Consider the following 26,294-nt stretch of genomic DNA (forward strand, 5'->3'; position numbering starts at 1 on the left):
CAGATCTCGATGAAATTTGTCACAGATGTAGAACATAGTCTGGAAGAACACATAAGCTACTTATTTTTAATTTACTTAATTCTACGCAGGCGAAGTTGCCGGCGAAAGTTAGTATAAATTATAGCTTGTGTAACAACTGATCGTCTACTAAACGCTATTAACCAATAATATTTACTTATTTAAATTCTATTATTAAGAAAAATAAAGATTAAAATTCTCTGTATCAGGAAAGTTCGAAGATAGTTCGGAGCTACTTCTTCATGTGGACGGTGTTCTTCTTTCTGTCGATGTTCACTTTCTTCTTGAATGCACCGCACTATGACGTCGGCACCATCTGCCTTGAAGTCTTCTATATTTGTAAGTACTTCTGTTAACATTTTACTAGCACGCACACGTCTGATTAAACCACAAATGTTGTGCGATTGTCGTTTGTTTAGCAGCCTTCTGTTTAGTTGGACAACTAAAATTCGAGTGCGCACCTCCATATAAGGTCATAGGAAACAGTTGAGCGATAGTTCAGGTACTCAGCACGAATGGGTCAGCTTGCCCGATGCTATATAATGAATACAGACGTCAAAAGAAAGGTCTCTTTTCATTCCACCGTTTTCGAATTAGGGAGTATTGGGATAATAGAGGTTAAGAATATACTTTGAAAGTTGACTAAAATTCGAGATAACTATACAACTATACGAAATTTTAAATAATAAATTGTTGTAGACATCTTTTTGTGGTGTTTATTAAAAAATCAATAAAAAACGGAACGTTATTAAAACTAATTATAGCTAATATAATGTTATATGGTTGTATAATAGTTAATTTACTTAAAATTTATTAAAACACTGGCTGTTCCCGTGTTTATCCGCATGAAATTATAAAAAAAATATTAATGTATTAATGCAAATGTCAAAGTGACATGACATGACTAACCTTGGCAATTTTACTTTCTTGATGTTGGCAACAACTTATGGTCTCTTTCCCACATTAGGGGTTTTATCCAAAAATATACCCCCTGAGTTTAATGGCGTGAAAACATATAGCCTAAAGCGTGACGTACGTGTAGGGCTCTTTATTAAAAAAAGGAATTATTCAAAAATATGCTGTAATTGCTGACATCTTAGGCAACAAAGAAGTGTGTGTTTACGCTTTATTATAATAGTATAGATTGTTTAACACTACATTATAACTTAAAAAAACTATCATTTTCTTACATAATCGTCATATTGGAATACATTAAGTTAAATGATTTGTCATTTGTTCTTAATTAACAGTGTTTTATTCTATTTTCAGGTCTGAATGTCTACGCGATTCTCTTGAGCCACAGTTTTTACAAGCAACTGAATAGCAGAGAAGAAGTTTAAAATTATCTTATTAATATTGCTTCTAAATGTTGTCCTCTATATAATCTTTCAAATTTAATTTAAGAACGTTTTTTTTTAACGTTAATTGTTAAAGTTTAGTGTATGTTCTATGTTTTGAGGTTATAAATAAGATATCTGTTATTGATGTGTTTCGTGTATTTACATTGTTGAGAATTGTTGTGATTTTCGTTATAATTCGCATATTTTGAGATGTTTTTAGAAAAGTTTTAAATTAAATTTAAATAAAACCTTCCTCAGAATTCATGCAAGTAATGTACGGAGAAAATACGCTATAAAATTGTTAAATGTGTAATGTTGAAAAAGTATATAAAATGTTTTATTAAAATTGGAAAATAGTTATTGTTTTATTACAAAACTAGCTGTTCCCGTGCGATTTCATCAGCATAAAATTAATTTATTGTTTACATGTGTCAAATTGACAATTGCAAATGTCAAAATGACATGACATGACAAAACTTGGCAATCTTGCTTCCTTGATGTTGGCAGCAACTTATGGTCTCTATCCCATATTAGGGTTTTTATCCAAAATAATTACCCTCCAACTTTAATGACTTGAAAATATATATCCTAAAGCGTGACGTAAGTGTAGGGCTTTTTATTTAAAAATAACTATTCAAAAATATGCTGTAATTGCTGACATCTTAGGCAACAAAGAAGTGTGTGTTTACGCTTTATTGTAATAGTATAGAAGAATAGATTGGTCCACCAGGGAGATATGCTTTAACACACATTAATAAACAGACAGTTGAGTACCCCCTTGTAGTCGGCCAAAAACAAATAAAAAATACATTATAAATGAAAAGGTAATCTCTAAAAATAAGCTAATACTAACCAACTTAAATATAAACTCAAATCTATTTGGCAAAGGTACTTGTTAAAATGCAAGTACAGTCACAGAAATTCGCGGTGTGCCACTTACATATATAGCCATGTTCGTTACAACGAAACAAGCTCCGCCGAACAAATAACAAATTAGGTGGCAGAGAAACATAAACGACAGGATAATAAAGAGCAGTTAGTTCTCTACCATTGACAAACGTTTTTCGTACAAACCAGAGATTCAAAAATATATAGAGGAGGCAAAGTGGACATTTTACTTACATTTTTCACATAATCATACAAACGCTATCAATTCCATCCATATGCCAATATGATTAATTTTTAAATGTTTTTATTTACTGAAAAATGTATATAACACGAGATGGAACTAAACTTGACAACTTTTATACCTTTCAGAGAAAGTACTGGTGAAATCTTTTGGTTGACTATGCCTCGTCTATATGTTGTTTAAATATCTTTGGTACAGATACATTTAAAACAGCGCCATATTAGTTTCACATCGTATCATATTAGTTTTAAGGTAGAACAAAGCCTTAGTTTTCGATTGTACAATCTTATAAATACGTGTAAGAAAGATAAAAAATGACTGAAAATACTGATAATAGACTGACGGCCGAATACTGAAACGTCATTTCAATAAAAACATAAGGACATGCCTACATGTTAAATTCCTTACAAAGTCATTTATCAGATTATAAGCGACACTTTTTTATATTAGGTGGCAAACGAACAGGAGCCACCTGAATCCGCCAAAATGGCAAAGCGACCGCTGCCCATAGACATCCGCAACTGCAGATGCGTTGCCTACCCTTAATCGACGAAGAAGGAGACGCACATAAAGAAGATGTTTTCGCTTCCTATGCGTCTCCTTCAGCGTCAAATCCGCTTTCCCTTCCCATCCTTTCCTTATAAGAAAAAGGTGGGAGAGAAAGGGAGTTTAATTAGGCACTTACGTAGCGACGTATTTAAGTTTCGCTACAGTATTTGGCCGTTTCAGTCTAAAACAATGATAAAACATAAAATTTAAAAACTAATCTACAATTAAAAGCACGTCGTCCATTTGGTCTTCCGAATTAAAACAGAAATCTCCTCTTTGTATGAGACCATACACTGTGTACACTACAGTCAGGCAGTAAAAGTAGAAAGCTGAAAAGTAAGAAAAGAAAACTTTAGAAGGAATAACTAAGATTTAAGATGGCAATTTCGCAAGCTGCGTCGATATTGGTGACATAAAGGGACCTAATCACACCCGATATTTTCTCTCCGCTGTGTTCAAGTGCACAATTATGGACTCGCTAACCAACTAACCACGTTCCACCTAATCGTTGGCAAATGCTCAATTTCAGTTACTCTTAATTAGTTTATTATGACGTTCATAATATAAATTTACTTCCGATATCTTGTATCAAAACTGCCACATGCTGTTTTATGCAGAAAAAAACCTTCATAGAACTTAAAAAATTTAAAATTACATTAAGAACTTACCGGAAACGATGAAAAATGTAATCGCTATGTACCAATAGTTATGTATCAGGAATAATAGAGATCCGAGCAGCATCAGCATCGTCATCAGAACACCAAAGGCGAAGTAAGTCAGCACCAAACCAGGAAAATACTGAAAATGTCAACGTTTAATAATTAAGATTCCCGTTTGCTTTATTTAAGACAGAAGATTTTTCAGTAAAAAAGAGTGGAAAGAGAAGGAATACAGGAATTAGACCACAGGCGCGCACATTCATCAGAAGAAAAGCAGAATTACTTCCACTCCAAGTCTGTCTTCTGTATGATCGTGATGTTGCACTGGACGAAGAGGTAATTCCTGCGGTTAATACTGCTTGTTATGGACGTCTCAAGCCTTTGTAGTATTGAGGGAGTTACCATTAGAATTCGACATACATTTGATATCTATTTTCACCTCCCATTCTGGCGACGCCTTTTCTACGGACACTACTACAGTTAAAACTCATCATCATACTCCTTATCCTACTCCCGTAGAGTCGGCGCAACAGGTTTTTGTCCTCCAAATAACTCTATCATACATCATCTCAGTCATCACTCCCATTTTGTTCATGTCACCTCGCGCAATCCATCCATCTCTTTCTAGCTCTACCTCTAACGAAGTACCCTTCGGCACTCATAATTAACGTTCTCCTTGTAAAATACGATTCATCCCGCCTCATAACATTACATTAAGCACTATTAACACTACAGTTGAAAAGAAAAAATTACCTTAAATATTCCGATAATTAGAAGGATACTGAAAAATGTAGCCAGAAGTGACACCACCAGGACGGGCACTAATATCGCGTTTATAAAAATAACCTTAAATCTCGTGGAGGCTATAAATATTTCATTGTCTTCTTCTAGCCCGAGTATAATAATCGATGTCACAGACAATACTGTGAAAATTATCTGAAAAACATTTGTTTTATTACTAAACTAGTTGTTCCAGTGCGGCTTCATCTGCATAAAATTATAAAAACATTATTTTATTGTTTACATTTGTCAAATGCTCAATTGCCTTAATAATAACCTTGCTTCCTAGATGTTGGCAGTTTGTAATTCCTGGTCACTTTTCCACATGAAGATTTTTTCCAATTCATTTACCCCTATTTTTAATAGCGTGACAATTGATAGCCTAAAGCGTGTAGTAGGTGTAGAGCTTTTTATTAAAGAAATAATTATTTAAAAAATGCTGTGATTGCTGACTTCTGCGCCACAAAGTAGTGTGTGTTTACGCTTATTATATTAGTATAGAAGTATAGAAGAGTGTGAACAATCGGGAAAACTTGCGATATTCCACCTTAAAAACTACAGTCATTTAAACTAATAGAACACAGTTTTTACATAAGTGTGTACGAAAAATGGCCAATCGATAGTACACGGCATAACTCACTGCTACCTAATTGGTCATTTGTAAAAATAGGCGGAGCTTATTTCGTTGCAAGGAATATAGCAATTTTTAAAGTGGGACACCACGAATTTCCGCGATTGTACCTTTTTTTAATTGTAATTAATTAGATGTCTGCGTGTAAGTAAACATTGTACAGTAAATTGTAATAATTAACAAATAACTTACAAGACTGCCGACTCCAATAGCGATCACAGCAACTTTGGTGGGAACACAGAAGCAAGATTTCATCGTGGAGGATTGTTTGTACCGCATTAAATCGCTATAAATAATGTAAATAAATTAATTATCTTTCTTCCTTCTTTTAGACAACTTATTTAATTGATACTGTAGCTTTAAACCCAGAGCAACATTTCTCGTCAGGATTCAAGATACGCGCCAAATCCATACTTCTAGTGACATGGACAGCTGTCAGCTAGGGACGTGACGTTTATACCGATAACCTAGAGTTGCGCCAATTCTACAGCACGGTACTAATTTTGTTCTTTACACTTCTTTGTAACTAATATTATAAATGCGAAAGTTTAGATGGATGTTAGAGTTTGCCGCCTAAACGGCTGAACCGATCCCTATGACAATTGGTATAAATGTAGAGAATTTTAACACATAGTTTACTTTATTTCACGCGGACGGAATCGCAAACGTAAGCTAGTATCTATAAATACAAATTGTTACTCTAAGCGATCCTAAACCGATGGTTACAATTTGGAGAAACTTTTTTAGAAACATAGTTATCGTTTATGAAACATGCTTTAAGTAATTTATACCTTTTTATTGTTTTATCTTCGATTATTTTTTTTTTATAAAATATTACAACGTACGCCGTGTTCAGTTTAAGCGTAGTAACTCTATTATTATAGAAATATTATTATATTAGTAATATTATCGTAGTATTTAATACCTATGTACAACGTGCGAGTTTATTTTTTTTCCTCAACCGATAATTGTATCGCGGTTTACTCGTGGTAGCTGTAAATGTCGGAAATATGAATTGACTAGCTGTTGTCTGCTAATTCGTCCGCTCAGTATTAAACTATAAAAAACGAATCATACCACAAACGGTCTTTCTTCAGGAATTAATCCCATGTGTTAATTCAGACATTGTTTAATTCTGTGCCACCCAATCCGGTAATAATAACGAAGTAACGGCTTGAGGCGAGGCTTCTGAGGGAGCCCTCGAGCTTAGTTACCCATAAACGAGGTTTAGGCTAAGCGCCATGCCGCCAAGCCCGGTGAATCTGTAAATGCCTCTTCAAGGCAAACAGTGGCCATTTAGTCACAAAAAAAATCTGAGCCACATTTCAATAAGATACGTAGAACTGTTGCAAAATTGTTAAGTTAACATGAAAAAAACTGAATTTTATGTATCTTACGGGCACCCTAACTATTTGCAAGAGCAAAAGTAGCTTATGTGTTCTTCCAGACTATTCTTTACATCTATATAAATTTTTTTGTTTAAACTAGAAACAAATATCCATCTAACATTCGCATTTATAACATAAGTATGAATATTAAGAAGTAAGAAGAATAGTAAGAAGTAACCTAAGATAGATGTAATCCACGTTTCGTCTTTTTATTAATTAATTAATAAAAAGAATTATTAATTAATTAATAAATAAATAAAAAAAGAATTATCTATCAAGAATTATTAATTATCTAATATGTCGTCCAGATCATTTTCTACATTTATACCAAAGATCGAGATCCGTTAAACCTTTAACTTCTAACAAACGTTCATCCACTTAACTTTTCTATTTATAATAGTAAGATTTATTTTACATTCTTACCGTCTATCATCCATGAAATCTTTAAAAAAAGGTATATTGTAACACACCAATCACTGTATCGTTGTTGAAAAAAACTTATTTATACAAACTCTACCACAGATAAAACACTACACTAGTATTACATCTACTAACCGAATGTTTTCAGCTAATATCCAATTTCAGTTAATATTTTTTATTCTAATTATCCTATTACTCGTTCAATGTACAGCGTCACAGGAAACAAAATCACACACGGGTGCGTCACACTAACTAAGACTAGGTACTCGCAAAGAACCGACCATAAACAATCCCACATTCTAGAGTACTTATGACAGGGAGGTACTCGACTCAAAATTCAACTCAACATGTCAACTTAGAGTGAGCGCACATCATTGAAAACTATCGCACTACTGTTGTCGATTGTTTCGCAGTCTGTAGTCGCACAACTAGCAATCTAGTAGTATGCGCGTCTCCATATAACCACATGAGCTGTTGCCCGCGACTTCGTCCGCGTTGTATTGGAAACATACAAACTATATATATTACAAAAAGTTACATATCCCTCGGGAAGCGGACATTTCTCGGGGATGAAGCTTATCCCATGTGTACTCCAGACTTTGTTTTATATCTTTGCCAAATTCCAATAAGATATGTTAAACCGTTGCAGAATGATCGAGTAAACATTAAAAAACTAAATTAATGAATCCCATGGGAACCGTAACTATTCCCGGGATAAAAAGCAGCCTATGTGTTCTTCCAGACTATGCTCTAAACCTGTGCCAAATTTCATAGAGATCCGTTCAGCTGTTTAGGCTACAAACGCTAGACTAAACTAAAAACTCTAAACTTTCGCATTTATAATATTAGTAAGATAGAATCAAAGCGCGACTAAACAGTTGGGCGATAGATTAGGCAAAGGTGTGCGCGCTTCAACTTCTAAATCACAATAGTTTAAAACGATTAGTGAGATATACCGGTTTACTTTATCTTTAGACCTCTAATAATGTATTTATTTAAAGATGTTCCACTGAATCTGCGAAAGGAAAATAATAAAACGCGTAAGAATGACTTTAAAAGTTTGCGATTTTTGTTTACATTATAGAATTTCTAATTTTCAACGCAAGTGTGGAAGAGCCCACATTAAAATCTTCGCAAGAATGGGCCAGCTCCCCCGATGAAATACTACGACCATACAGAAGACAGGCGTGAAGTGGGAGTAATTCCGCGTTTCGTCTGATGAGTGTGGTGCCGGAGGCCCAACTTTAGTCCCTTTTCCTTCCCACCCTTTTTTATCATAACATAAAAAAGAATTGTGGAAATTGCAAGATTGTATAATACAGCTGTTTCGTACTCGTAAAATGCAAATATGCTCTTTTAAAAAATATCTTATATTAAAAACTAATAAATAACAAAGATATTTCTAATGTCACAAAAATTAACAAAACAGAAATGTAATAACGGGAATAATCAAACAATGCGAATTTAATTGTACAAATTTGAATTTATAAAAATTAATCGCCACGAGAATTTGCTGAGTATGTCCCTGTACCAAGTGCTTTAAAAAGTTCTATTCTTATCGCTTACTAAGAAATCTTTTTGAGTAACGATTGTTTGGGTTTGCTTAAGATTTTGGTTAGTACTTAATTATTATAACTTTAAATTTTACTTTTTTTAATTATTTTAATTATATTTTTGAAATTAAATTAACAGAGGACCGTATTAAATTGCGGCCAGTAATATTTATGTCTTTTCGATTGACTTCCCAAAAGGAGGTACTGATTTCGATTGTATATTTTTTTAAAATATACATTATGACACGGCTAAACTCACGTGATAACATTCGGTATAGGCATCGACAGGTTCGAACCCGTTGGGGGTCCTGCACAGGGTGAGTGATTAATCGGGTATACTCGCTATGGCGTCGCGGCGGTCACTGGTTTATTTTGATTTTTTTTGGATTAGATCAACTAAAATTGCGTATCGTGTGGTGGGAGTCGCCGTAAAGTATTGATCACTATTGACTTAATTTGCAATTAAACGGAAGGTGAGAATTGCGTTTTATTTTAGCGCCACAATATATTAGTTTAAACAAAAGAATTATCAAAATTGGTCCACTAGCGGCGGTGTTATGCCGTAACACACTTAAAAAAAATGAAAAAAAAAAACATACAGACGAATTGAGTAGCTCCGGCTTTTGGGAAACCGTCAACAAAAGGCCAATTGTTATTTTGATTTTTAACATTTTTGGAAACTTACTACTAGCTTTCGTCCGCGTATCCTTCCGCGAAGAATTTAAAATAACAGAAAAATAAAACATACAGACGACTTGAGTACCTCCTTCTTTTGGGAAGTCGGTCGAAAAGCAAGTAATCTGTGTTCCAGGCTTTGTTCTACGTGTAATGCAAATCTCATCGAGATCCGTTCAGAAGTTTAGGCTTCAAACACTAACAAATATCCATCCGTTCAAACTTTCGCATTTATAATGTTAGTAAAATAACAAGTAAGATTATAAATGCGGGTTTACTATATATCTCCAAATCTTAGTGAAATTTAATAAATACGAACATAGCCTGGAAGACCATAGCAATCTTTGTATGTATTTTTTTTAAACCGCCCAAAATCGGAAGCTTAAACTGGTAGATCATGAACGCTCTATAATTTTATAACACCCTGTATAATGTAATTGATTAGAAAGTACAAGGTCATTTTAAATTACGCAAAATACTCGATTCCCATTAATATTACATCGTTCAAAACATTATTGTCATTCTGTTTGTCTTATAAGCCAATGACCTCAAGCGTAAGACCAGTTTAAGCGTTACCATAATAGAAAAATTCCACAATTTTAAGGAAAATTCGATAAATTCACCAAGTTTATTAATTCGGACAGAATAAGGAACCCAGGCTTCTTTAAATGGTGATAATCAAATTAATATTAACTGTAACTTATTTTTTTGTTTTTCGTTTGCCACCTTATGTTATAAAAAAAAACTCACTATTAGACATGGGTCTTCTCCAAATACCTTCCACGGAATATAATGATATAAGATATCATCATCTTATATCATCTGATTGCAAATTTTAAATTCCTTATCTTATTAAGAACATTTTTCAATCGTTCCTTATTTCTGTGGTAATATTGAGGAGAGTAGTGTTTCAAATATGGCAACATTTAGAGTGACCAGGTAATTTTAAACTACACCATTCAATACAGCTTCATTCAATCCAGTGACCACAAGCTACAAAGTACGTTACCTTATCACAAGATTGTCGTGTTCAAATCGATTTATGGTCATTGACCGGAAAGCAATAAAATAAGTTGATAATAATGTTATTTTGAGATGATTTTAAACTAAAAGAGTTACGAAACTGTTTTTTTAAAACGTTAATTAGTGTCGGTTATTTTTCTGCTGTTGAAAAAACATTGGTAAGTGCGAACATAATTATTTTATTATTCATAAATGTAAATGTGAATTGATTATTAATTTATGTAAAATATCATTTGGTTTAAGTTAAGGCGCAGTTAATTTTACTGACAGCGTCAAATGCGTTTTTTATTCATTACAGATAATGATCATGATTTATGAGTTTGTGGAAAATAAATCTTAATTGTTATTGTCAACTATTTTTTGTACAGATTTTATTTGAGGGATATTTTAAAATTACATTAAAATCATTTGTATATTATATTGTAACGGAAAAATGTTTAATTTTCAATTATTATTACCTATATCTATACTTATCTTCTATATTATCTATTATATTATATTATTATAATAAAGTGTAAACACACACTTCTTTGTTGCCTAAGAAGTCAACAATTAGAGCATATTTTTAAATAACTCTTTTTTTAATAAAACGCCCTACACTTACGTCATGCTTTAGGCTATATATTTTTACGCCATTGAATAGAGAAAGAGACCATAAGTTGCTGCCAACATCAAGAAAGAAAGATTGCTAAGGTTTGTCATGTCATGTCATTTTGACATTTGTTATTGACAATTTGACAAATGTAAACAATAAAATAAAATTATCATTATTTCATGCTAATGAAGCCGCACGGGAACAGCTAGTAGATAATAAAGAAGTTAGAGTAAGTGGGAATTTCCTCTGTCAAAACATGGTTTTATCTTAATGTTTTAGAAAAGATTTCACTCCATTGAGTAGGCTTCGAAACTACTGAACCGATTTCAAAAACTATCATTAGAAAACGTAGCTTTCACTGAGTAACATAGGCTATATTTTCATCAGCGAGAAAGCAATGGACGACAGAAAGGATTGCCACCCAAAAGAAACTGGGTCTGGTCGCTAGTCATAAACAAAATTAAGCTAATTAGATTGATTGCTTGCTTGATTGATTTTCACGCATCGTGATAAGAAAATACGCGCAAATAAAAATTAAACCTTTTTTCATTCTAAAACTCAATTTTACTTGCGTACTTCTAGTACATATCCGCTATCTACGATAAGAGTTCAGTAATTGGTGAACGAAGGCGATTGTCAACAGTTTAATTTGACCTTCCGTTGACACTCTGGTTTACAATGGTTATTGAAACAGGGTACCAACATTATGACACAAAAGACTGACTCTAGACTGTTGCTGGCGACTTGGTCCGGGAGAAATTAAAAAAAAAAACAAAAAACGTAGTCCATGTTACTCACTGATAGCGTAGCTTTTTAATAGTGGTCTTTTTTAAATCACCCCAGTAGTTTTTGAGTTATTTTAATATATATCTTTATCCTTATGTTAGCAGAGATTAGTAATTTGTTTGAATTCTTCTATCTTATGTGCGGTATCTTAATATATTTTACACTATACTTTTTATCAGCCGATAGTTAAGTCGGGCACTTAATCAGTATGACCAAATACAGAGGTTAGATTACATCGATATTATATTTATAAGTCTGAAAGTCTTAACTGACAACGTTTCCGATGAAATGGCGATGGGTCTTTCGTCCCTTGTACAATTTTTGTTGCCTTAAAAACAAGAAACTTATTTGATGATACTGAGTCCCGTGTTGAAACAGTGGTTTTAGTTGTTTTTTTTTCGTTACTCGAAAAGACGCCAAGCTGTGAATTAGGGTGCCATGTCGGTTGCGTTTTGAAGTTGTAAATTGTTTGGTTTCTTTAGAAATTTTGTTGTTAACTTGTCTTGTCTTAGTTAACCCAATAGCATATTCTATGTCTAGATAGATCGTTAGGGTTACAGTAAACCGTTATGTGTGGTGTAACTGTATTCACTAGGAAATTGCAGTATTAACTGGATTGTATGTTCACTTCTTGAATATGTTTTAGTACCAACAATGAAAATATTTATGCAACCCTTTCCTTACAGCGATTCAAGCGTAACAAACACAAATGTTATACGGATATGTCAACTCTGAATTTTTCATAGTTAGAAATTGTAACGGATATTTCAAGCATGTGCTAGATTGATCACGACTGTACTATTAAATAAAATTAAATGTAGAAAGTACAATGATGAAGAAAAGTTAGTCAAAAACTTCTTACGTATATTAATAGCTTGCGACTCCTTCGGCGTGGAATTATAAGGACTTCGGCACCACACTCATCAGAGGAAACGCAGAATTGCTACCAATTCACGCCTGTTTTGTGTGTGGCGGTGGTATTGCTGGGGGCGAGCCGGCCTATTCGTATGAAGATCTAAAAGCGGACTCTACCACTGTCACCTAAAATTGTTCTAAGCTGCCTCGTGAGAAATTCAGAGTCGCCAAGACATCTGTACCTTTTAATATAATAAACAGGAGAGATTTGTATTTTTGGATTTTTCTATGTAATGAAATAATTCAAAAACTAGTGGCCGATTTCAAAAACTATTTCACCATTAAAAAGCCATATTTTCACTCAACAAATGCTATGTTTTTATTATTTTTAATTTCACGAGGACGAAGTCGCGAGCAATAGTTAGTTTGAAATATAGGATTTATATGTACTAGGTTGAAAAAAAAACCGACCTGTTGTAAACAAGACGGGGTTTTTACATCGCATTCTTAGTTTTTTATTTGCGTCGTATTCGTGTGTTTTAATATGAAACTATCAAGTAAATAGGTTAATATATTGACAATTATGTAAACCAGTGCATACAGATCCATCAAGGACAAGCTCTGCGTGTTTTTCCATTGTTAAAGATATCCTATTCTACACATCCTTTTTCCACTAAGCTATTTGTCGCGCGTGACAGTTGTGTATGTGGAATAGGTACTTAACATTGATCATAGTTGCGACTAGATGTGATTTGAAAAACTATCAGCCGAATACTCAAACGAATGTTAAACAATTCGCTTCATAAGTTCCTCTAACAATTTGGGAAATGTCAAAATATTAACAGAATTTGGAGTTTATGACTGTGGTAATAAATTAAGACGCGACATATATAAATGGCGTTTCAGTATTCACCTGTATACCGTTTAGTCGCTTATGGACACTAAAAATATTGTAGCTTCTACTGAAAAGCTAACAAAACTTACCGTTTACTCCATACATACTTTTACAGCTAAATCTTCAGCTTTCAGGTTAATATAATTCGTAGTAAAAATAATACGCCAAAATAATTAATTATTGCTTTATTATACTTATTTTGATAAAATGATAAGTCAACGAGAAATGAAATTTCATGAAACGAATAAAATGAGATGACATAATTAAAAACAGCTGCCAAAACAAATACAACGCATGATAAAAAACATAATAAAAAATAATAATCTCCAGGTCTTGTGTTCGAATCCCGCTATGTACAAATGAGCTCTGCTTAAAACTCTTGTGTGACCGGACCCTTATATTGTATTAAACCTTTGTGCCACAAGAAAAATAAAAAACCATACTAAAAATCAATAATAAGGGGCTGCGCCACAAAATTGTAATTTATTTGAAAACAATCCAATATGTGATGAAAATATCGAATTTTGTTCCACTATCTGACAGTGACGTCATATTTAAGCTATCTGAGTCTCTATCAGCCAGTGGTGGGACAACCCCTAATAGCATTTTTATAACTTGACACATTCCATGTCGACAATATTACTGAAAAACAATGCAATAATTTGTAAAAATTCTATACAATAACTAGCTTTCGCCCGTGACTCCGTCCGCGTGAAATTTAAAAGTAAAAAAGAAAAAAAAAATATAGCCTATGTTACTCACTGATAAATTACCTTTCTAATGGTGAAAGAATTTTTAAAATCGGCCCCGTAGTTTTTGAGCCTATTCAATACAATCAAACAAACATTGTTTTCCTCTTAATAATATTAATATAGATTAAGCTATAAAATAAATTTTATAAGATTCATTTAACAGATTATTCTAAATAAATGCATGATAATAATAAATATTATTTCACTTAATTTTATTTATAAAATAGCATCTTTATTTCATCAAAGGAGTATTAATAAATAATAATAAATAATAAGATCAGTAACTATTATGTTGTTCTAAGGTTTTTTTTAACTGTAATAGTTTAACTTGGGCCATTTCTTCCTCTATTCGCGCTGTCCGTTGTTTTATTTGTTCAGTTTCTATCTGTAAGATAAATGTACATGTTAGCTTTTTAACTATTTTTATATATTCTGTATTCTTAGAAAGTTATTTAATATACATATCATTACTATTTATATTTAAAACAACAAAATTGTTAGGAAAATATTAGGAAACGGAAAGAATAGTGGAGGGTAGTTTTATAAAATATAGGGCAACGAGTGGCTCGATCCATCTAAACTTTCGCATTTATAATATTACTATGATCAGCCGTATCGAATGGTTAAAGGTAGTTCAGAAACCGGCCACTTACCTGTACTTTTAATAATTCCATTTCCAATTTCTTCTTACGTTCTAAATGTCTTATTCTGAGTATACTCTCTCTACGCATGTAGTCTAGCGGCCTGGGACCTTGGTTCATATAATTCGTTCTAGAATATCCTTTGTCAAAATGATCTGAAATACAAGATTACTTAAATTATAAATGCGAAAGTTTAGATGGATGCGAAAGCTTAAAAGCTACAAACTCTAACAAACATCCATTTACCAGCCGTTTACGGCTGAACAGATTTCGATGAAATTTTGTATAGATGTAGAGGACAGTCTGGAAGAACATATAGGCTACTCACTTTTTTTTAATTCCACGCGGACGGAGTTGCGGGCGAAAGCTAATATGTAATAAATGTTTGCTATGCTATACTATAAAGAGGAAAGATTGGTATTTTTGTATGTATTACTCAAACTACTGGGCCGATTTGTAAAATTCTTTTACCATTATGAAGCTACATTATCAATTCTATTTATATATAAGTATACTAGCTTTATACGACTCAGTCTGCGTGGAAAAAAAAATTTAGTATCCTATTTGTCATTCCAGGCTATCCTCTACATCTATGCCAAATTTCATCAAGATCCATTCAGCGGTTTAGGCTACAAACTGTAACAAACAATCATCGAGTTTCGCATATATATTAGTAAAGATTTTACCGTTACAATCCTGTGATGTCCCCGGGATAATATCTGCATCTTCTCTCTGTGTACTTGTGTCATTTTCAATAGATTCAGGTTCCATACATACTTCAACTTCTAGAAAAGTATACACTATTCATTATTTAAAAAACCATAACATTTTTAACTGCAATACTTAGGGGCTGTCCCACCAAATTGTAAATAAAATTATTTCAACTTTCGTGACACATTATTATAACTAAACTAACTAAATTCGTGCCGTCACTGAAAAAATAAGAAATATTGGTTAAATAATTAGTTATAAATTGTAAATTGTCTGACAACAGACCAATGTGTAAAATGTGTGATGGAAATATGAGATTTTGTTCCATTGTCAGTGGCGTCAGTTAAGCTATCAGAGCCTCTATCAGCCAGTGGTGGGACAGGCCCTTAATAAAACACACAAACTAATATTGTGTGCACACCTTTGACTAGACTATCGCACAACTGTCGTGTGATGTCGGTTGTTTCAGCTAATTCAACTGACTCCATATAAGCATAGGAATCAAAGCGAGACTAGATTTGTACCTCACCAGTTAGGTAACAAGATTTTTTTTCCGATTTCGTAACCAGTCATGTTTTTTAATAGATTGAATACACTTTGCTATCGATTTCAAGCCCAAGTAGATAGCGCAATTTAATATCGATCTAATTGACATTTCACGTTAGGTCGCGATTTTTATGTTTCAAGTCTCTGAATTCATCTTGCCAATTCCACAATTTTAATTACTTTTTTTATTTATACCATAAGGCGACAACCAAAGTTGTGGCTCCAGCACGCAAAAATGTAATTAATAATAATACAGGGCCCGGAAAGTAGAAAAGTATATGCACCCTACCGGTTACAAAAGCGAAAAAAAATCGTGTTACCTTACTGGTTAGGTAAATTAGGTTACTGGTTAGGTAACGTAAAGTTAGGTAAACGGAACAAGCTACATAATAAGCATATGTACAACTTATATACATACTTATAGGGTCCATTACTCGTGTAGGTTCAGGTTCTGGACTATTCTGCTCAACCGAGTCTAATATTGCACTATCACTGTCAAAATCATTCTCTAATTCAGGTAACATCATAGATGAGTCCTAGGAAATTAAAGAAACTACTTTAGTAGAAAAAATTATTAAGCCAAGAAAGCAGACTTGTCCTATTTTTAACCAACATTTGAAATGATTTTTAAGAAAAATTGGATTGGTTTTATACTGTTGTTGGTAAAATAATAATTATTATTTAAATATGTATATAAAAGAATTTCAAATTGCTAGTGAGTGTGTAGCTAGCTTTCTTAAAGGTTTTTACATGCAGCCATAAGAAAAAACAGATATTTCATCATACTTTAATGTTGTAATGTTAAAGTTTGGGATGGATTTTTGCTAATTCAAACTCCGGAGCTCAGTGAATCTTGATGAAATTTGTCACTTATGTAGAACATAGTATGAACAAATAGGATTCTAATTATTTTTTTAAATTCCAGCTAGTGACTATAAAACAATGATTGATGTTACCTCATCACTCATATTCAATAATGCTTCATGTTGTAACGGAGGTGATGGATGTCCTCCTGTGTGGAGTAAATTTGCTCGTTCTTTCCGTGTAAATGCCTTCATATTTTCCCAAGCTCTTTTTAATGTTAATGTTTCACGCTACAGTTGAAAAAGAAAAATATGTTAGAAAAATAAACGATTATTACTTAGAATTATAAGTTTGCACTAACAAAACAGTCATACAAAAACAATTGGTATTTCTTTAACTAAGAGTGCGAGAATAATATTTTTGTATGAAATTTCGGCAGTGAAAACGTGTAGTTACAGAATATACAACCTTATGTACGACATTGGCATTGCTGTTAAATTCTTGAGTGATTAAATTCCAAGCCGCTTGTTTTTTGCTTACAGTTTTAGCATCGGTATATTTTGTTTGTACAATTGGACGTCTTTTTACTAAATGTGCCAATAAGGCTTTCTCTTCAGCTGTAAAATTAGGAACTCTTTTCCGCGCTTTTGTTTGTTGTTGTTGATCCTGCATCGTAATCTGACCTGCGTCCTAAACGAAATCGTTTAATGAATTGAACATTGAAAGAACTACGTTTAACTATCCTATACTTACCATTGTAAACATTACAAATTACAAGTATTGAATATATTTTGGCATTAATGCCTATATTTGAAAACTTTACCGGCACCGGTAACAATAATATTTCTGTAGCATTCAAAACGAACGCCTAAAATCTTGTAACTTGTAAACATAGAAACGTCACTTTCCAAATCCAAACATGGCGGCCATTACAATAAAAATGCTCGTTAGGAAATGTTGTAAAGTTACGTGACAATAAAAATGTTTTGGCAATGCGATAGAATGAGAAATAATAAGTTTTTGAAGAAATAATATTTACAATTACGTTTTCTATGTTACAGGAGAATCTGTTCAATAAGCTTAAAAATGTCATCAAATAGACACTAGCGCCGCCGCGTGCAATCAGAAAAACTAAACCTTGTCAATATGTTCAAATTCAAATAGGGAGATTACTAATTTTTGCACTCAGAGTGATTAATGGTTACTTTAGTAAACTATTAGTGGGATGTTAGTGCGAAAAAATCTTAGAATAGTTTTGTAAACAACATGATGAAATCGCATGAAAATTGGGTTCTTTATCTCCATATCAAAGAACGTTAGTGAACTCGACCTGTACCAATAATAATTATTTTTAAGATTGTAATATCAACTTGACCCAATTAATATGGGATATGTAGTCTATACATATAACAAAATTGGGGTGTCTGCATGCATGGAATAAAAATTACAGACTCGCGAAAATGATGTATTTGCGTTGGTGATAACGAAAATCGCATTTAAAAAACTTTGTTCTGTTGTCTGCGTTTTTACTGGAGGGTAGCTGATATAGACGGCTACTTTTTTTTAAATTTCGGGCTATCAAAATGGCGACCGATCGCTATCTCGAACGGGTGGACCGATTTGACGGGAATTTGATTGGAAGGTAGTTGGTAAAAGGTTCACGCGGGAATGTTATAGACGACTATTTTTTTTAACTCCGCACTAACAAAGTATGTAATGCGGGCGACAGATCATTTGTAAATACATCATGTTGGAGTATATAGTTTTATTTTGTCTAGGCGTTATATTTAATTTATTCTTGCGTAATTTATAACAACCTTGTGCTTTGTAATTATTTGTAAATTGTTCTCTATTTAATTCAAATTATCTTATATTTACCTCTAGCATATGATGGATTGTTGATCGCAATAATTTGCTGTTTAAATATCATCTTAAAGACCTTCAGCATAAAGTTGTTTTTCCAAAATTCAAGTTGTTACGGTTCATGATTCTCTCGGTGTAATGTTACGATAAGGTATGATGAAGCAAATTAAATATTATAATTAAATAAAAACCTCGAACGTTATCAAATGACAGAACTATTAAAGTTAATTTTTTTTGTTTTAATTGTTTTTATTATTTACGTTGTTATTTAAAAAAAAATATTCATTTTCAGGTATAACTGCTAGTATTTAAAAATACAGAAGCGATGGATAAAATTTATTTCTCTGTTAATGGCCAGCGATATACACTAAGTAAGTTTTTTTTATTCTTTTTTGAAAACGTTTGAATATCTTTAGACTCTACAAATAGGAATGTTGTAGCGTAAGTGTTATAATAGTGGACCTACACTGATTTGAATATATTGGCAGTAGACAGGGCATAACTGATGCTCTGGGCGATATATCTAAGCCGTCCTTTAATACATACCCATACGTAAAAAGGCGCCAATGGCCGCTACTGGCAGTAGAACCCTACGTTCAAATTTTAATGTCTTATTTACTAATAATCTAAATTGTTCCGCGCTGTGAGCATTTAGGTGAGTGATTGTTGAACGATAGAAGAGATGAAGTAACGCCGAGAACATTCAGTCTACCAATCGAATGTTAATCATTTGGTAAAAAAAGAACGAATAAGCAACCATTTTTTTATTTCTCGTTCTATAGAGAGTTCAATGTGTTAGTATTAGAAATCTACACTTAGTGATGTTCTAATCAGTTCTTTATATGGTTTCTATGTCTTCGAGTATTTAATTATTATTCTTCTTTCAGTTTATCTATTAAACAATCGAGTTCAACAGTGAATACACTGTCATATTGAACATTAATAGCGGGCGCACACGTTTGACTAAACTGTCGCACAACTGTTGTGCGATTATCGGCAGCCAATTCAACTGTTTAAAAAATCTAGTAGTGTGCGCAACTCGCGAATTAATGGGAGACTAAACAGTTGTGCGATACTTTAGTTTAGTACGCGAGCTCTTAATGATTAAAATAATTTACGAAAACTTTAAAGCACAATTTAGCTCCTATATCGTTAATTCTCTAATGATTTAACCATTCCAGGTGGACCTGAAGTGAATGAAACAACGTCATTGAATGACTACCTTCGGAGTACCCTGGGGCTGTTCGGCAGCAAGTCGATGTGCCACGAGGGTGGGTGTGGCACTTGTATCGTATCAGTCGCACAATACAACCCTAACACCAAGGGAAAGGACGTGTTTGCTGTTAATTCTGTAAGTGCTTATTTGAGAGGTTAGCTGCAATCGTAATTACGCAATTGAGGACCATGCTTTAAACGGAGATTAAGGGTCCCACTGGCTGATAGAGGCTCAGATAGCTTAAAAATGACGTCACAGATAAGAGAACAAAAACCGATATTACCATCACTTATTTTACACGTTAGATTGTTATCAGACAATTTACAATTAAAGGCCCTTAATCTTTGTCTATTACTATGGATAAAAAGTGTATAAAAGATATAAGGTGTATAAAAGATAAGGTTTGATAAGAGATATAAGATCTTTTTTTTTATTTTATTCATGTAGTTTTTTTTATGATTTTTCACTGGCGACGCATCTGCAACTGTTAAACAAATTGACGGCTAGCAGCTAGTGGAAATAGGCTTAAAGACAATATTACTTTTCAGTGCTTAGTACATATCTTATCATGTCATACTTGGGAAATAACGACAATCGAAGGTCTGGGGAACCAGAGGGATGGCTACCATCCATTGCAGAGCCGACTGGCGACGTTCAACGGCACGCAGTGCGGGTATTGCACGCCTGGCTGGATTATGAATATGTACAGGTAAATAATTAAAAAGTTAACTTGACTGACATTATTAGGGTTGCCACTATTAGGATCAATTGCTTGGGATATTTGAAATGAATTTCGGTTAGTAAACAAGTCGACAATTATAAAAAACAGAGTGGACTTTGTTTTCATCTCTCTAACATTAAGGATGGTAGATCTTCGTTCTTAATTCGCTGCTAGAGCTGCCACTTGGCCATTACAGTTGGTCAATATCGCTTAGTAACTGGACCGGCATTACACTGGCATAGTGTGAACACTAACTTGCACCAGTTAGTGTAGTTCATACTAACCAAGACTAGCCTGAGCGACTGGTCAACTGTACTAGCCGAGTGTGTACCACGCTTTAAGACAAAGTGTAGGGTTGTCAAACTTTGAATAATGACTACGAGTGTGTTTAGACCGTGCGCACATCTTTGACTAAACTATCGCACAACCGTTATGCGATTATCGATTGTTTCGTAACCAATTCAACTATTCAGTTGCATAATTAAAAATCGAGTAACGTGTTCATATAAGGTCATAGCAATCAAAGCGTGACTAGACAGTTGTGTGATAATATAGTAAAATGTGTGCGCGCGCTTTTACACTAGACTTTGTCAAGTCCCAGAACGTTATAATTAGTTCTTCAAACAGTTTCCATGCATTCGTGTATTGAATAATTATCCTTCTTGCAGTTTATACAAGGGATCTAGTAAGAAGTTGACCACACAAGAAATAGAGCGGTCTTTCGGTGGTAATATGTGCAGATGTACTGGTTATAGGCCTATTCTGGATTCATTTAAGAGTTTCGCCAACGATACTGATCCTCAAATAAAAGTGAGTATTGTTGCTATCTCTTTCATTCTGTTTAAAAATAAATGAGAGAGTTGAAATGTTTCTCTTTCTAGGACTTGGAAGACTTGGACCAAATGAAATGTTTAAAATCTGATGACTGTTTATTAGACGAGGAGTGGTGTGTTATTGAGGGGATGAAGGAATTAAAATTGCAAGGATCAAAATCGAATCGTTGGTACAAAGCATTTACATTGCAAGATGTGTTTAAAGTAAGTATTTGAAGTTCATTTTTAATTTTGTTTTTAAATCTTACTAATTTTAAAATGAAAATGTTTAGATGGATGTTGGATGATGGACGTTGGATGTTGGATGATGGATGATGGATGATGGATGATGGATGATGGATGATGGATGATGGATGATGGATGATGGATGATGGATGATGGATGATGGATGATGGATCTTGATGGATGGATGATGAAAAAAGTTTTTTTATTTCCCGAGTACAGAAAAGTTAGTTTATCTTATAAGGTATAAGACTCAGTTAAACTTTTTTTATATTTAGATTCTTACAAGGGAAGGCGTTGACAGTTATCGACTAGTCGCTGGCAACACCGGTAAAGGTAAGTTCGAAAACAAGAAAAAAATAGTTAGCATAGTAATTATATTGTATTTTAAATGGATCTCATAGTAACTTTTTAATCATATTTCAGTTACTAGTATTAGACAACTTATTTAATTGATACTGTCGCTTTAAACTCAGAGCAATACTTCTCGCCAGGCTTAGGATGCGCGCCAATCTATCCATACTTCTAGTGACATTGACAGCTGTCAGCTAGGGATGTGACGTTTATGCCGATAATCTAGAGTTGCGCCAACTCTATAGCACAGTACTAATTTTATTCCTAACACTAGATGGCGTTGCACATTGACGTTTTATTAATAAAACAAGTTTAATTCTTACCTCACTTTATCCATTAATTATAGAGAATATTCATTAGTCATAGTTATTAAAAACCGGCGATTCGGTTTACGCCACAGCATATGCCGAATGAATACTTTTTCTTACAAATAAGAGCTGACGCACACCTTTGACAAAACAATCGCACAATCGATAGTCGATTGTTTCGCTGCAAATTCAACTATTTAGTTGCACAATTAAAAATCGAGTATTGTGCGCACCTCCATATGAGCCCATAGGAATAAAAGCGTGACTAAGTTTATACATGCAATTTCTTCTAGGAGTATATCCAATCGAAGCAGATCCTCGTATCCATATCGATATATCATCAATCGAATGTTTAAAAGATATAACGAGGTCAGTGAACCTTGTTCTCGGAAGTGGAATCTCGTTGACTGAAATGATGCGTGTTTTTAAATTCCACGCGAAAAATAACGTTGATTTTCAATATTTGGAACATTTTTATGAACATTTGGAGTTAGTAGCTCACATACCTGTTAGGAATGTAAGTATATTGAAGAAACACATAAAATTGTAAATTCGTTGTTACAATAAAATGTTGTGTTTTCCTTTTTCTTTTAAGTTTGTCGAAATCTTTGTCTTCGAAAGCGTTTAAAAAAAATCTAAAACAATAATAAGTTGTTTTGTTATTTTCAGATCGGCACAATCGGTGGTAATTTAGCTTTAAAAAATGCCCATAATGAATTTCCGTCCGATATATTTTTATTGCTACAAACTGTTGAAGGCATGGTGACTGTAGGTAACATACTTTTTCTGTACGTCCCCTCTGTTGATTCAAAGGTCTGCATGCGGATCTCTATGAGTATTTTACCGTGGTAGAGCCTGCCTTAACATGTTTGCACGATTGGGTCGGCTTGCCCCAACCAATATCACGACCACACAGAAAACAGGCGTGAAGAGGGAAAAATTCTGCGGTTTATGGCCCAACTTTAGTCCCTTTTCCTTCCCACCCTTTTTCAGAAGAAAAGGCTTAAGGAAAGGATGGGAAGGGAACAAGGCTTGAGGGTGGAGGTGATACAGTACGGGGAAACATCCTCTTTATGTGTGTTTCCTCCGTCGATCAAGGGTATGCAACATATCCGCTTTTGCGAATGTCTATGGGCAGCGGTCACTTAGCCATTTTGGCGAATTCACGTGGCCGCTTGCTCGTTCGCCACCTTATGATGAAAAAAAAGACTATAAAAATGTGGGATCAAGGTCTTATCGTATATTTTTATTGCGAAACCTAAAATAAATATAGACACAACATTTATTTGTTTATGTTTTTATAATTTTAATTAATTGTAACATATCTTTAACTCTTAACCTTTCAGTCGATAACAATCTACGCAATACCGATGTATCGATGTCGGATTTTCTCAAACTGGATCTGCGGAACAAATTAATATTGAACGTTAAATTACCTCCTTTAACATCAGATATTATTATTAAAACATACAAGGTAATACGATAGACTTTCTTAACTATCTCTACCCACTTTAAATTAGAAGAAAGAGGCTTTCAGGGCTCGAAACTAACTTATTTAAAATGACTAGGCCATAGTCAACACTGCACTGCGGGTTAACTTCACACATATTGAATTTCTTTACATTTGAGCATGTTGCATCATTATGTTTTATCAGGATTTCTCCACCTTTGACATGTGTAATTAAATTCTCTAAGTTTTGTATTGTCATCTTTGTTAATTACAAGAAACAATGCTTACAGATAATGCCGCGCGCGCAAAACGCCCATGCGATAGTAAACGCTGGTTTTCAATTCCAATTGGACTCGTCTGTCGTGACGTCATGCTGTCTCGTATTCGGCAATATAAGTCCCGATTTCATAAGAGCGAGAGAGACGGAAAACATATTGAAAGGGAAGAACCTTTACGCAGATGTGACTTTACAAAAAGCATTATCGAAATTGAACCAAGAGATTGTACCAAAAGATTTTCCACCAGAACCATCGGTACATTGCAGGAAGGCAATTGCACTGGGATTATTTTACAAGGTACTTTATATCAATACTATCTTTTACATGAAAAATCTACTAATAATTATAGCCTATGTCAATCAGTATTAATTTACCTTTCTAACGGTAAAAGAATTTTTGAAATCGGTCCAGTAGTTTTTGAGTTTATTTATTACAAACAATAATATAAGGACTAAGCAATTTAAAAACCAACAAAATTCTTTCGGTAGAGTAAAAGTTAACAAACAATTAATTAGGTACTATTATTATTGATATAAAGTTGTGATAGAAGAAATTGTGTTTTGCTGACCATACAAGAGAAGAAACAAGGTCTTTGTTTCTTAGTTACCATTTTTGTCTTCAGGCTATTCTATCAAAAGCGCCATCTGTGAACCCTCGGTACAAATCCGGCGGCAGTCTACTCGACCGGCCAGTGTCCACTGGCACGCAGCACTTCGACACTAACAAGTCTCTCTGGCCACTAAACCAGCCTGTGCAGAAGTTAGAAGCTTTAACACAAGTAAGTATTACAGAACATGCTCTGAGAAGATATTTTAGGTTAAATTTCATCCTCAAACATTCCAGGTTAAATTACAAATTTCCTTTATTTTTGCGTTTCTAATTTTTTACTTGAAAAAATCTATTAAGAATATAGCCTATGTCACTCTTTGATAATTAAACTTTCTACTAGTGAAAGAGTTTTTCAAATCGGTTCAGTAGTTTTTGAGTTTTTGTATTACAAACATTGTATCTAATTTCCTTCATTTTGTTTAAAGTTTGTCAGTGACAATTAACAGAAACGTTATAATTGTCATCCAGTGTTCAGGCGAGGTGCGTTACTCTTGCGACATCAGGTTTTCACCACGAGACGTGCATGTCGCGTTCGTGCTGGCTACGGAGGCTGTAGCAGACATCAAAACAATAGATGCAACTGAAGCTTTGGTAAGTCTAGATTCTTAACTCTATGTACCACATTCTAGCGAACTACAAGACATCTCTAGGTAACTAGCCATAGTAACTAGCCAAAGTGCTAACTTTTGAAGTAGTGGGGTTTATACATTGTTTTGTATGCGATTCGCAAATTTTCGGCGCCTGTTTCAGTTTATCCTTCGGTGGTTTTCCAGCCCTAACGGCAAGATTTCCTAAGTTTAAGACCCTTTTCTAGTTAGGTATTGTACTGCTAATTTCACTAGCAATTCTGATACACACAGAGCTACTTACAAAAATAGCAGAGACAAAACCTTTAGTGAAATAGAACCTTATTGGTGACTAGAACGTTACTGAAATACTTTTCTTACTAGTTGACTGTCGTCGGAGTAAATTGTATATTTTTTATGATTTCCAGAAACTTCCAGGGGTAATAGCATTCTTTTCCGCTAAAGATATCCCCGGGAACAACAGCTTCACTCCTCTAGACGTACCCTGGCAGAACGTGGTAGAGGAGATCCTGGCTTCTAAGAGAGTGTTGTACTATGGCCAGCCTATCGGCCTGATGGTGGCTGACAATCAGAAGCTAGCGGTGAAAGCGGCTAAGCTCGTGCATGTCAAGTACAAGAAGATCGCTGACCCAGTCCTGACTGTTTCTGACGTCCTGGTAGCGCCGGATAAGGATAAGAGAGTATGTATGATTTGACCTGATTTTTTTTTACTTTTTTTTTTGTTGTTTTCGAACTACATATTACTTAGAAAGGACTGCTTGATTGTATTAAAAGATGCTGCTATTATTTTTGTGCATTTCAAAATATTCATATTGTAAATATTGTTGGACTAAAGCCATCAAATTGTAAATTATCTGATAACAATCCAACGTGTAAAATATTTGATGAAAATATCGGATTTTGTTACATTCATTTAAAGCTCTCCTCTATCAGCCAGTGGTGGGTCAGGCTCTTAATTGTATAAAATTACATTTCAATGTAACAAGCAAATGATTTACATCATTCCGTCCTCCTACATTAAAAGACACCGCGTTGTTCAGTCATCTCAGTCACTCCAATCTTGAACACCTTTCTATCCATCTCTTTCTTGGGCTACCACTAAA

At 33.9% G+C, this 26,294-nt stretch overlaps 3 protein-coding genes across 8 annotated transcripts in view; 1 reads left to right on the forward strand and 2 right to left on the reverse strand.

The window, feature by feature from the left end:
* Window positions 1-3,169: 3,169 nt before the first annotated feature.
* Window positions 3,170-12,437, reverse strand: LOC106101576. 5 transcript variants are annotated; one of them, XM_013280855.1, is made up of 5 exons: window positions 12,409-12,437; window positions 5,299-5,392; window positions 4,449-4,631; window positions 3,705-3,834; window positions 3,170-3,365 (listed from the first exon to the last, which is right to left on the reverse strand). In XM_013280855.1, the coding sequence occupies exons 2-5, from the start codon at window positions 5,383-5,385 to the stop codon at window positions 3,250-3,252; spliced, it is 516 nt and encodes a 171-aa protein (XP_013136309.1). In that variant the 5' UTR covers window positions 5,386-5,392; window positions 12,409-12,437; the 3' UTR covers window positions 3,170-3,249. The 5 variants fall into 5 exon arrangements, with proteins under 5 accessions (XP_013136309.1, XP_013136306.1, XP_013136311.1 ...); XM_013280852.1 differs by lacking the exon at window positions 12,409-12,437 and adding an exon at window positions 8,727-8,957; XM_013280857.1 differs by lacking the exon at window positions 12,409-12,437 and adding an exon at window positions 7,871-7,920.
* Window positions 10,110-26,294, forward strand: part of LOC106101450 (indole-3-acetaldehyde oxidase-like) — a 21,742-nt gene continuing 5,557 nt past the window's right edge. The window contains exons 1-14 of the mRNA XM_013280688.1: window positions 10,110-10,323; window positions 18,906-18,984; window positions 19,795-19,964; window positions 20,378-20,538; window positions 21,219-21,360; window positions 21,432-21,587; window positions 21,884-21,941; window positions 22,561-22,784; window positions 22,937-23,039; window positions 23,614-23,741; window positions 24,008-24,292; window positions 24,618-24,773; window positions 25,073-25,195; window positions 25,599-25,880. Of these exons, the coding sequence (XP_013136142.1) occupies window positions 18,939-18,984; window positions 19,795-19,964; window positions 20,378-20,538; window positions 21,219-21,360; window positions 21,432-21,587; window positions 21,884-21,941; window positions 22,561-22,784; window positions 22,937-23,039; window positions 23,614-23,741; window positions 24,008-24,292; window positions 24,618-24,773; window positions 25,073-25,195; window positions 25,599-25,880 (2,034 nt within the window). The 5' untranslated portion in view covers window positions 10,110-10,323; window positions 18,906-18,938. The remainder of the gene's footprint in view (window positions 10,324-18,905; window positions 18,985-19,794; window positions 19,965-20,377; window positions 20,539-21,218; window positions 21,361-21,431; window positions 21,588-21,883; window positions 21,942-22,560; window positions 22,785-22,936; window positions 23,040-23,613; window positions 23,742-24,007; window positions 24,293-24,617; window positions 24,774-25,072; window positions 25,196-25,598; window positions 25,881-26,294) is intronic.
* Window positions 14,123-17,696, reverse strand: LOC106101575. 2 transcript variants are annotated; one of them, XM_013280850.1, is made up of 7 exons: window positions 17,504-17,696; window positions 17,219-17,440; window positions 16,903-17,040; window positions 16,365-16,482; window positions 15,376-15,489; window positions 14,702-14,844; window positions 14,123-14,433 (listed from the first exon to the last, which is right to left on the reverse strand). In XM_013280850.1, exons 1-7 carry the CDS (start codon window positions 17,513-17,515, stop codon window positions 14,326-14,328), a joined length of 855 nt encoding a protein of 284 aa, XP_013136304.1. In that variant the 5' UTR covers window positions 17,516-17,696; the 3' UTR covers window positions 14,123-14,325. The 2 variants fall into 2 exon arrangements, with proteins under 2 accessions (XP_013136304.1, XP_013136305.1); XM_013280851.1 differs by having other exon boundaries at window positions 15,376-15,474; window positions 17,504-17,688.

Source organism: Papilio polytes, unplaced genomic scaffold (genome assembly GCF_000836215.1).
Source record: "Papilio polytes unplaced genomic scaffold, Ppol_1.0 DF823980.1, whole genome shotgun sequence".
NCBI lineage: Eukaryota > Metazoa > Arthropoda > Insecta > Lepidoptera > Papilionidae > Papilio > Papilio polytes.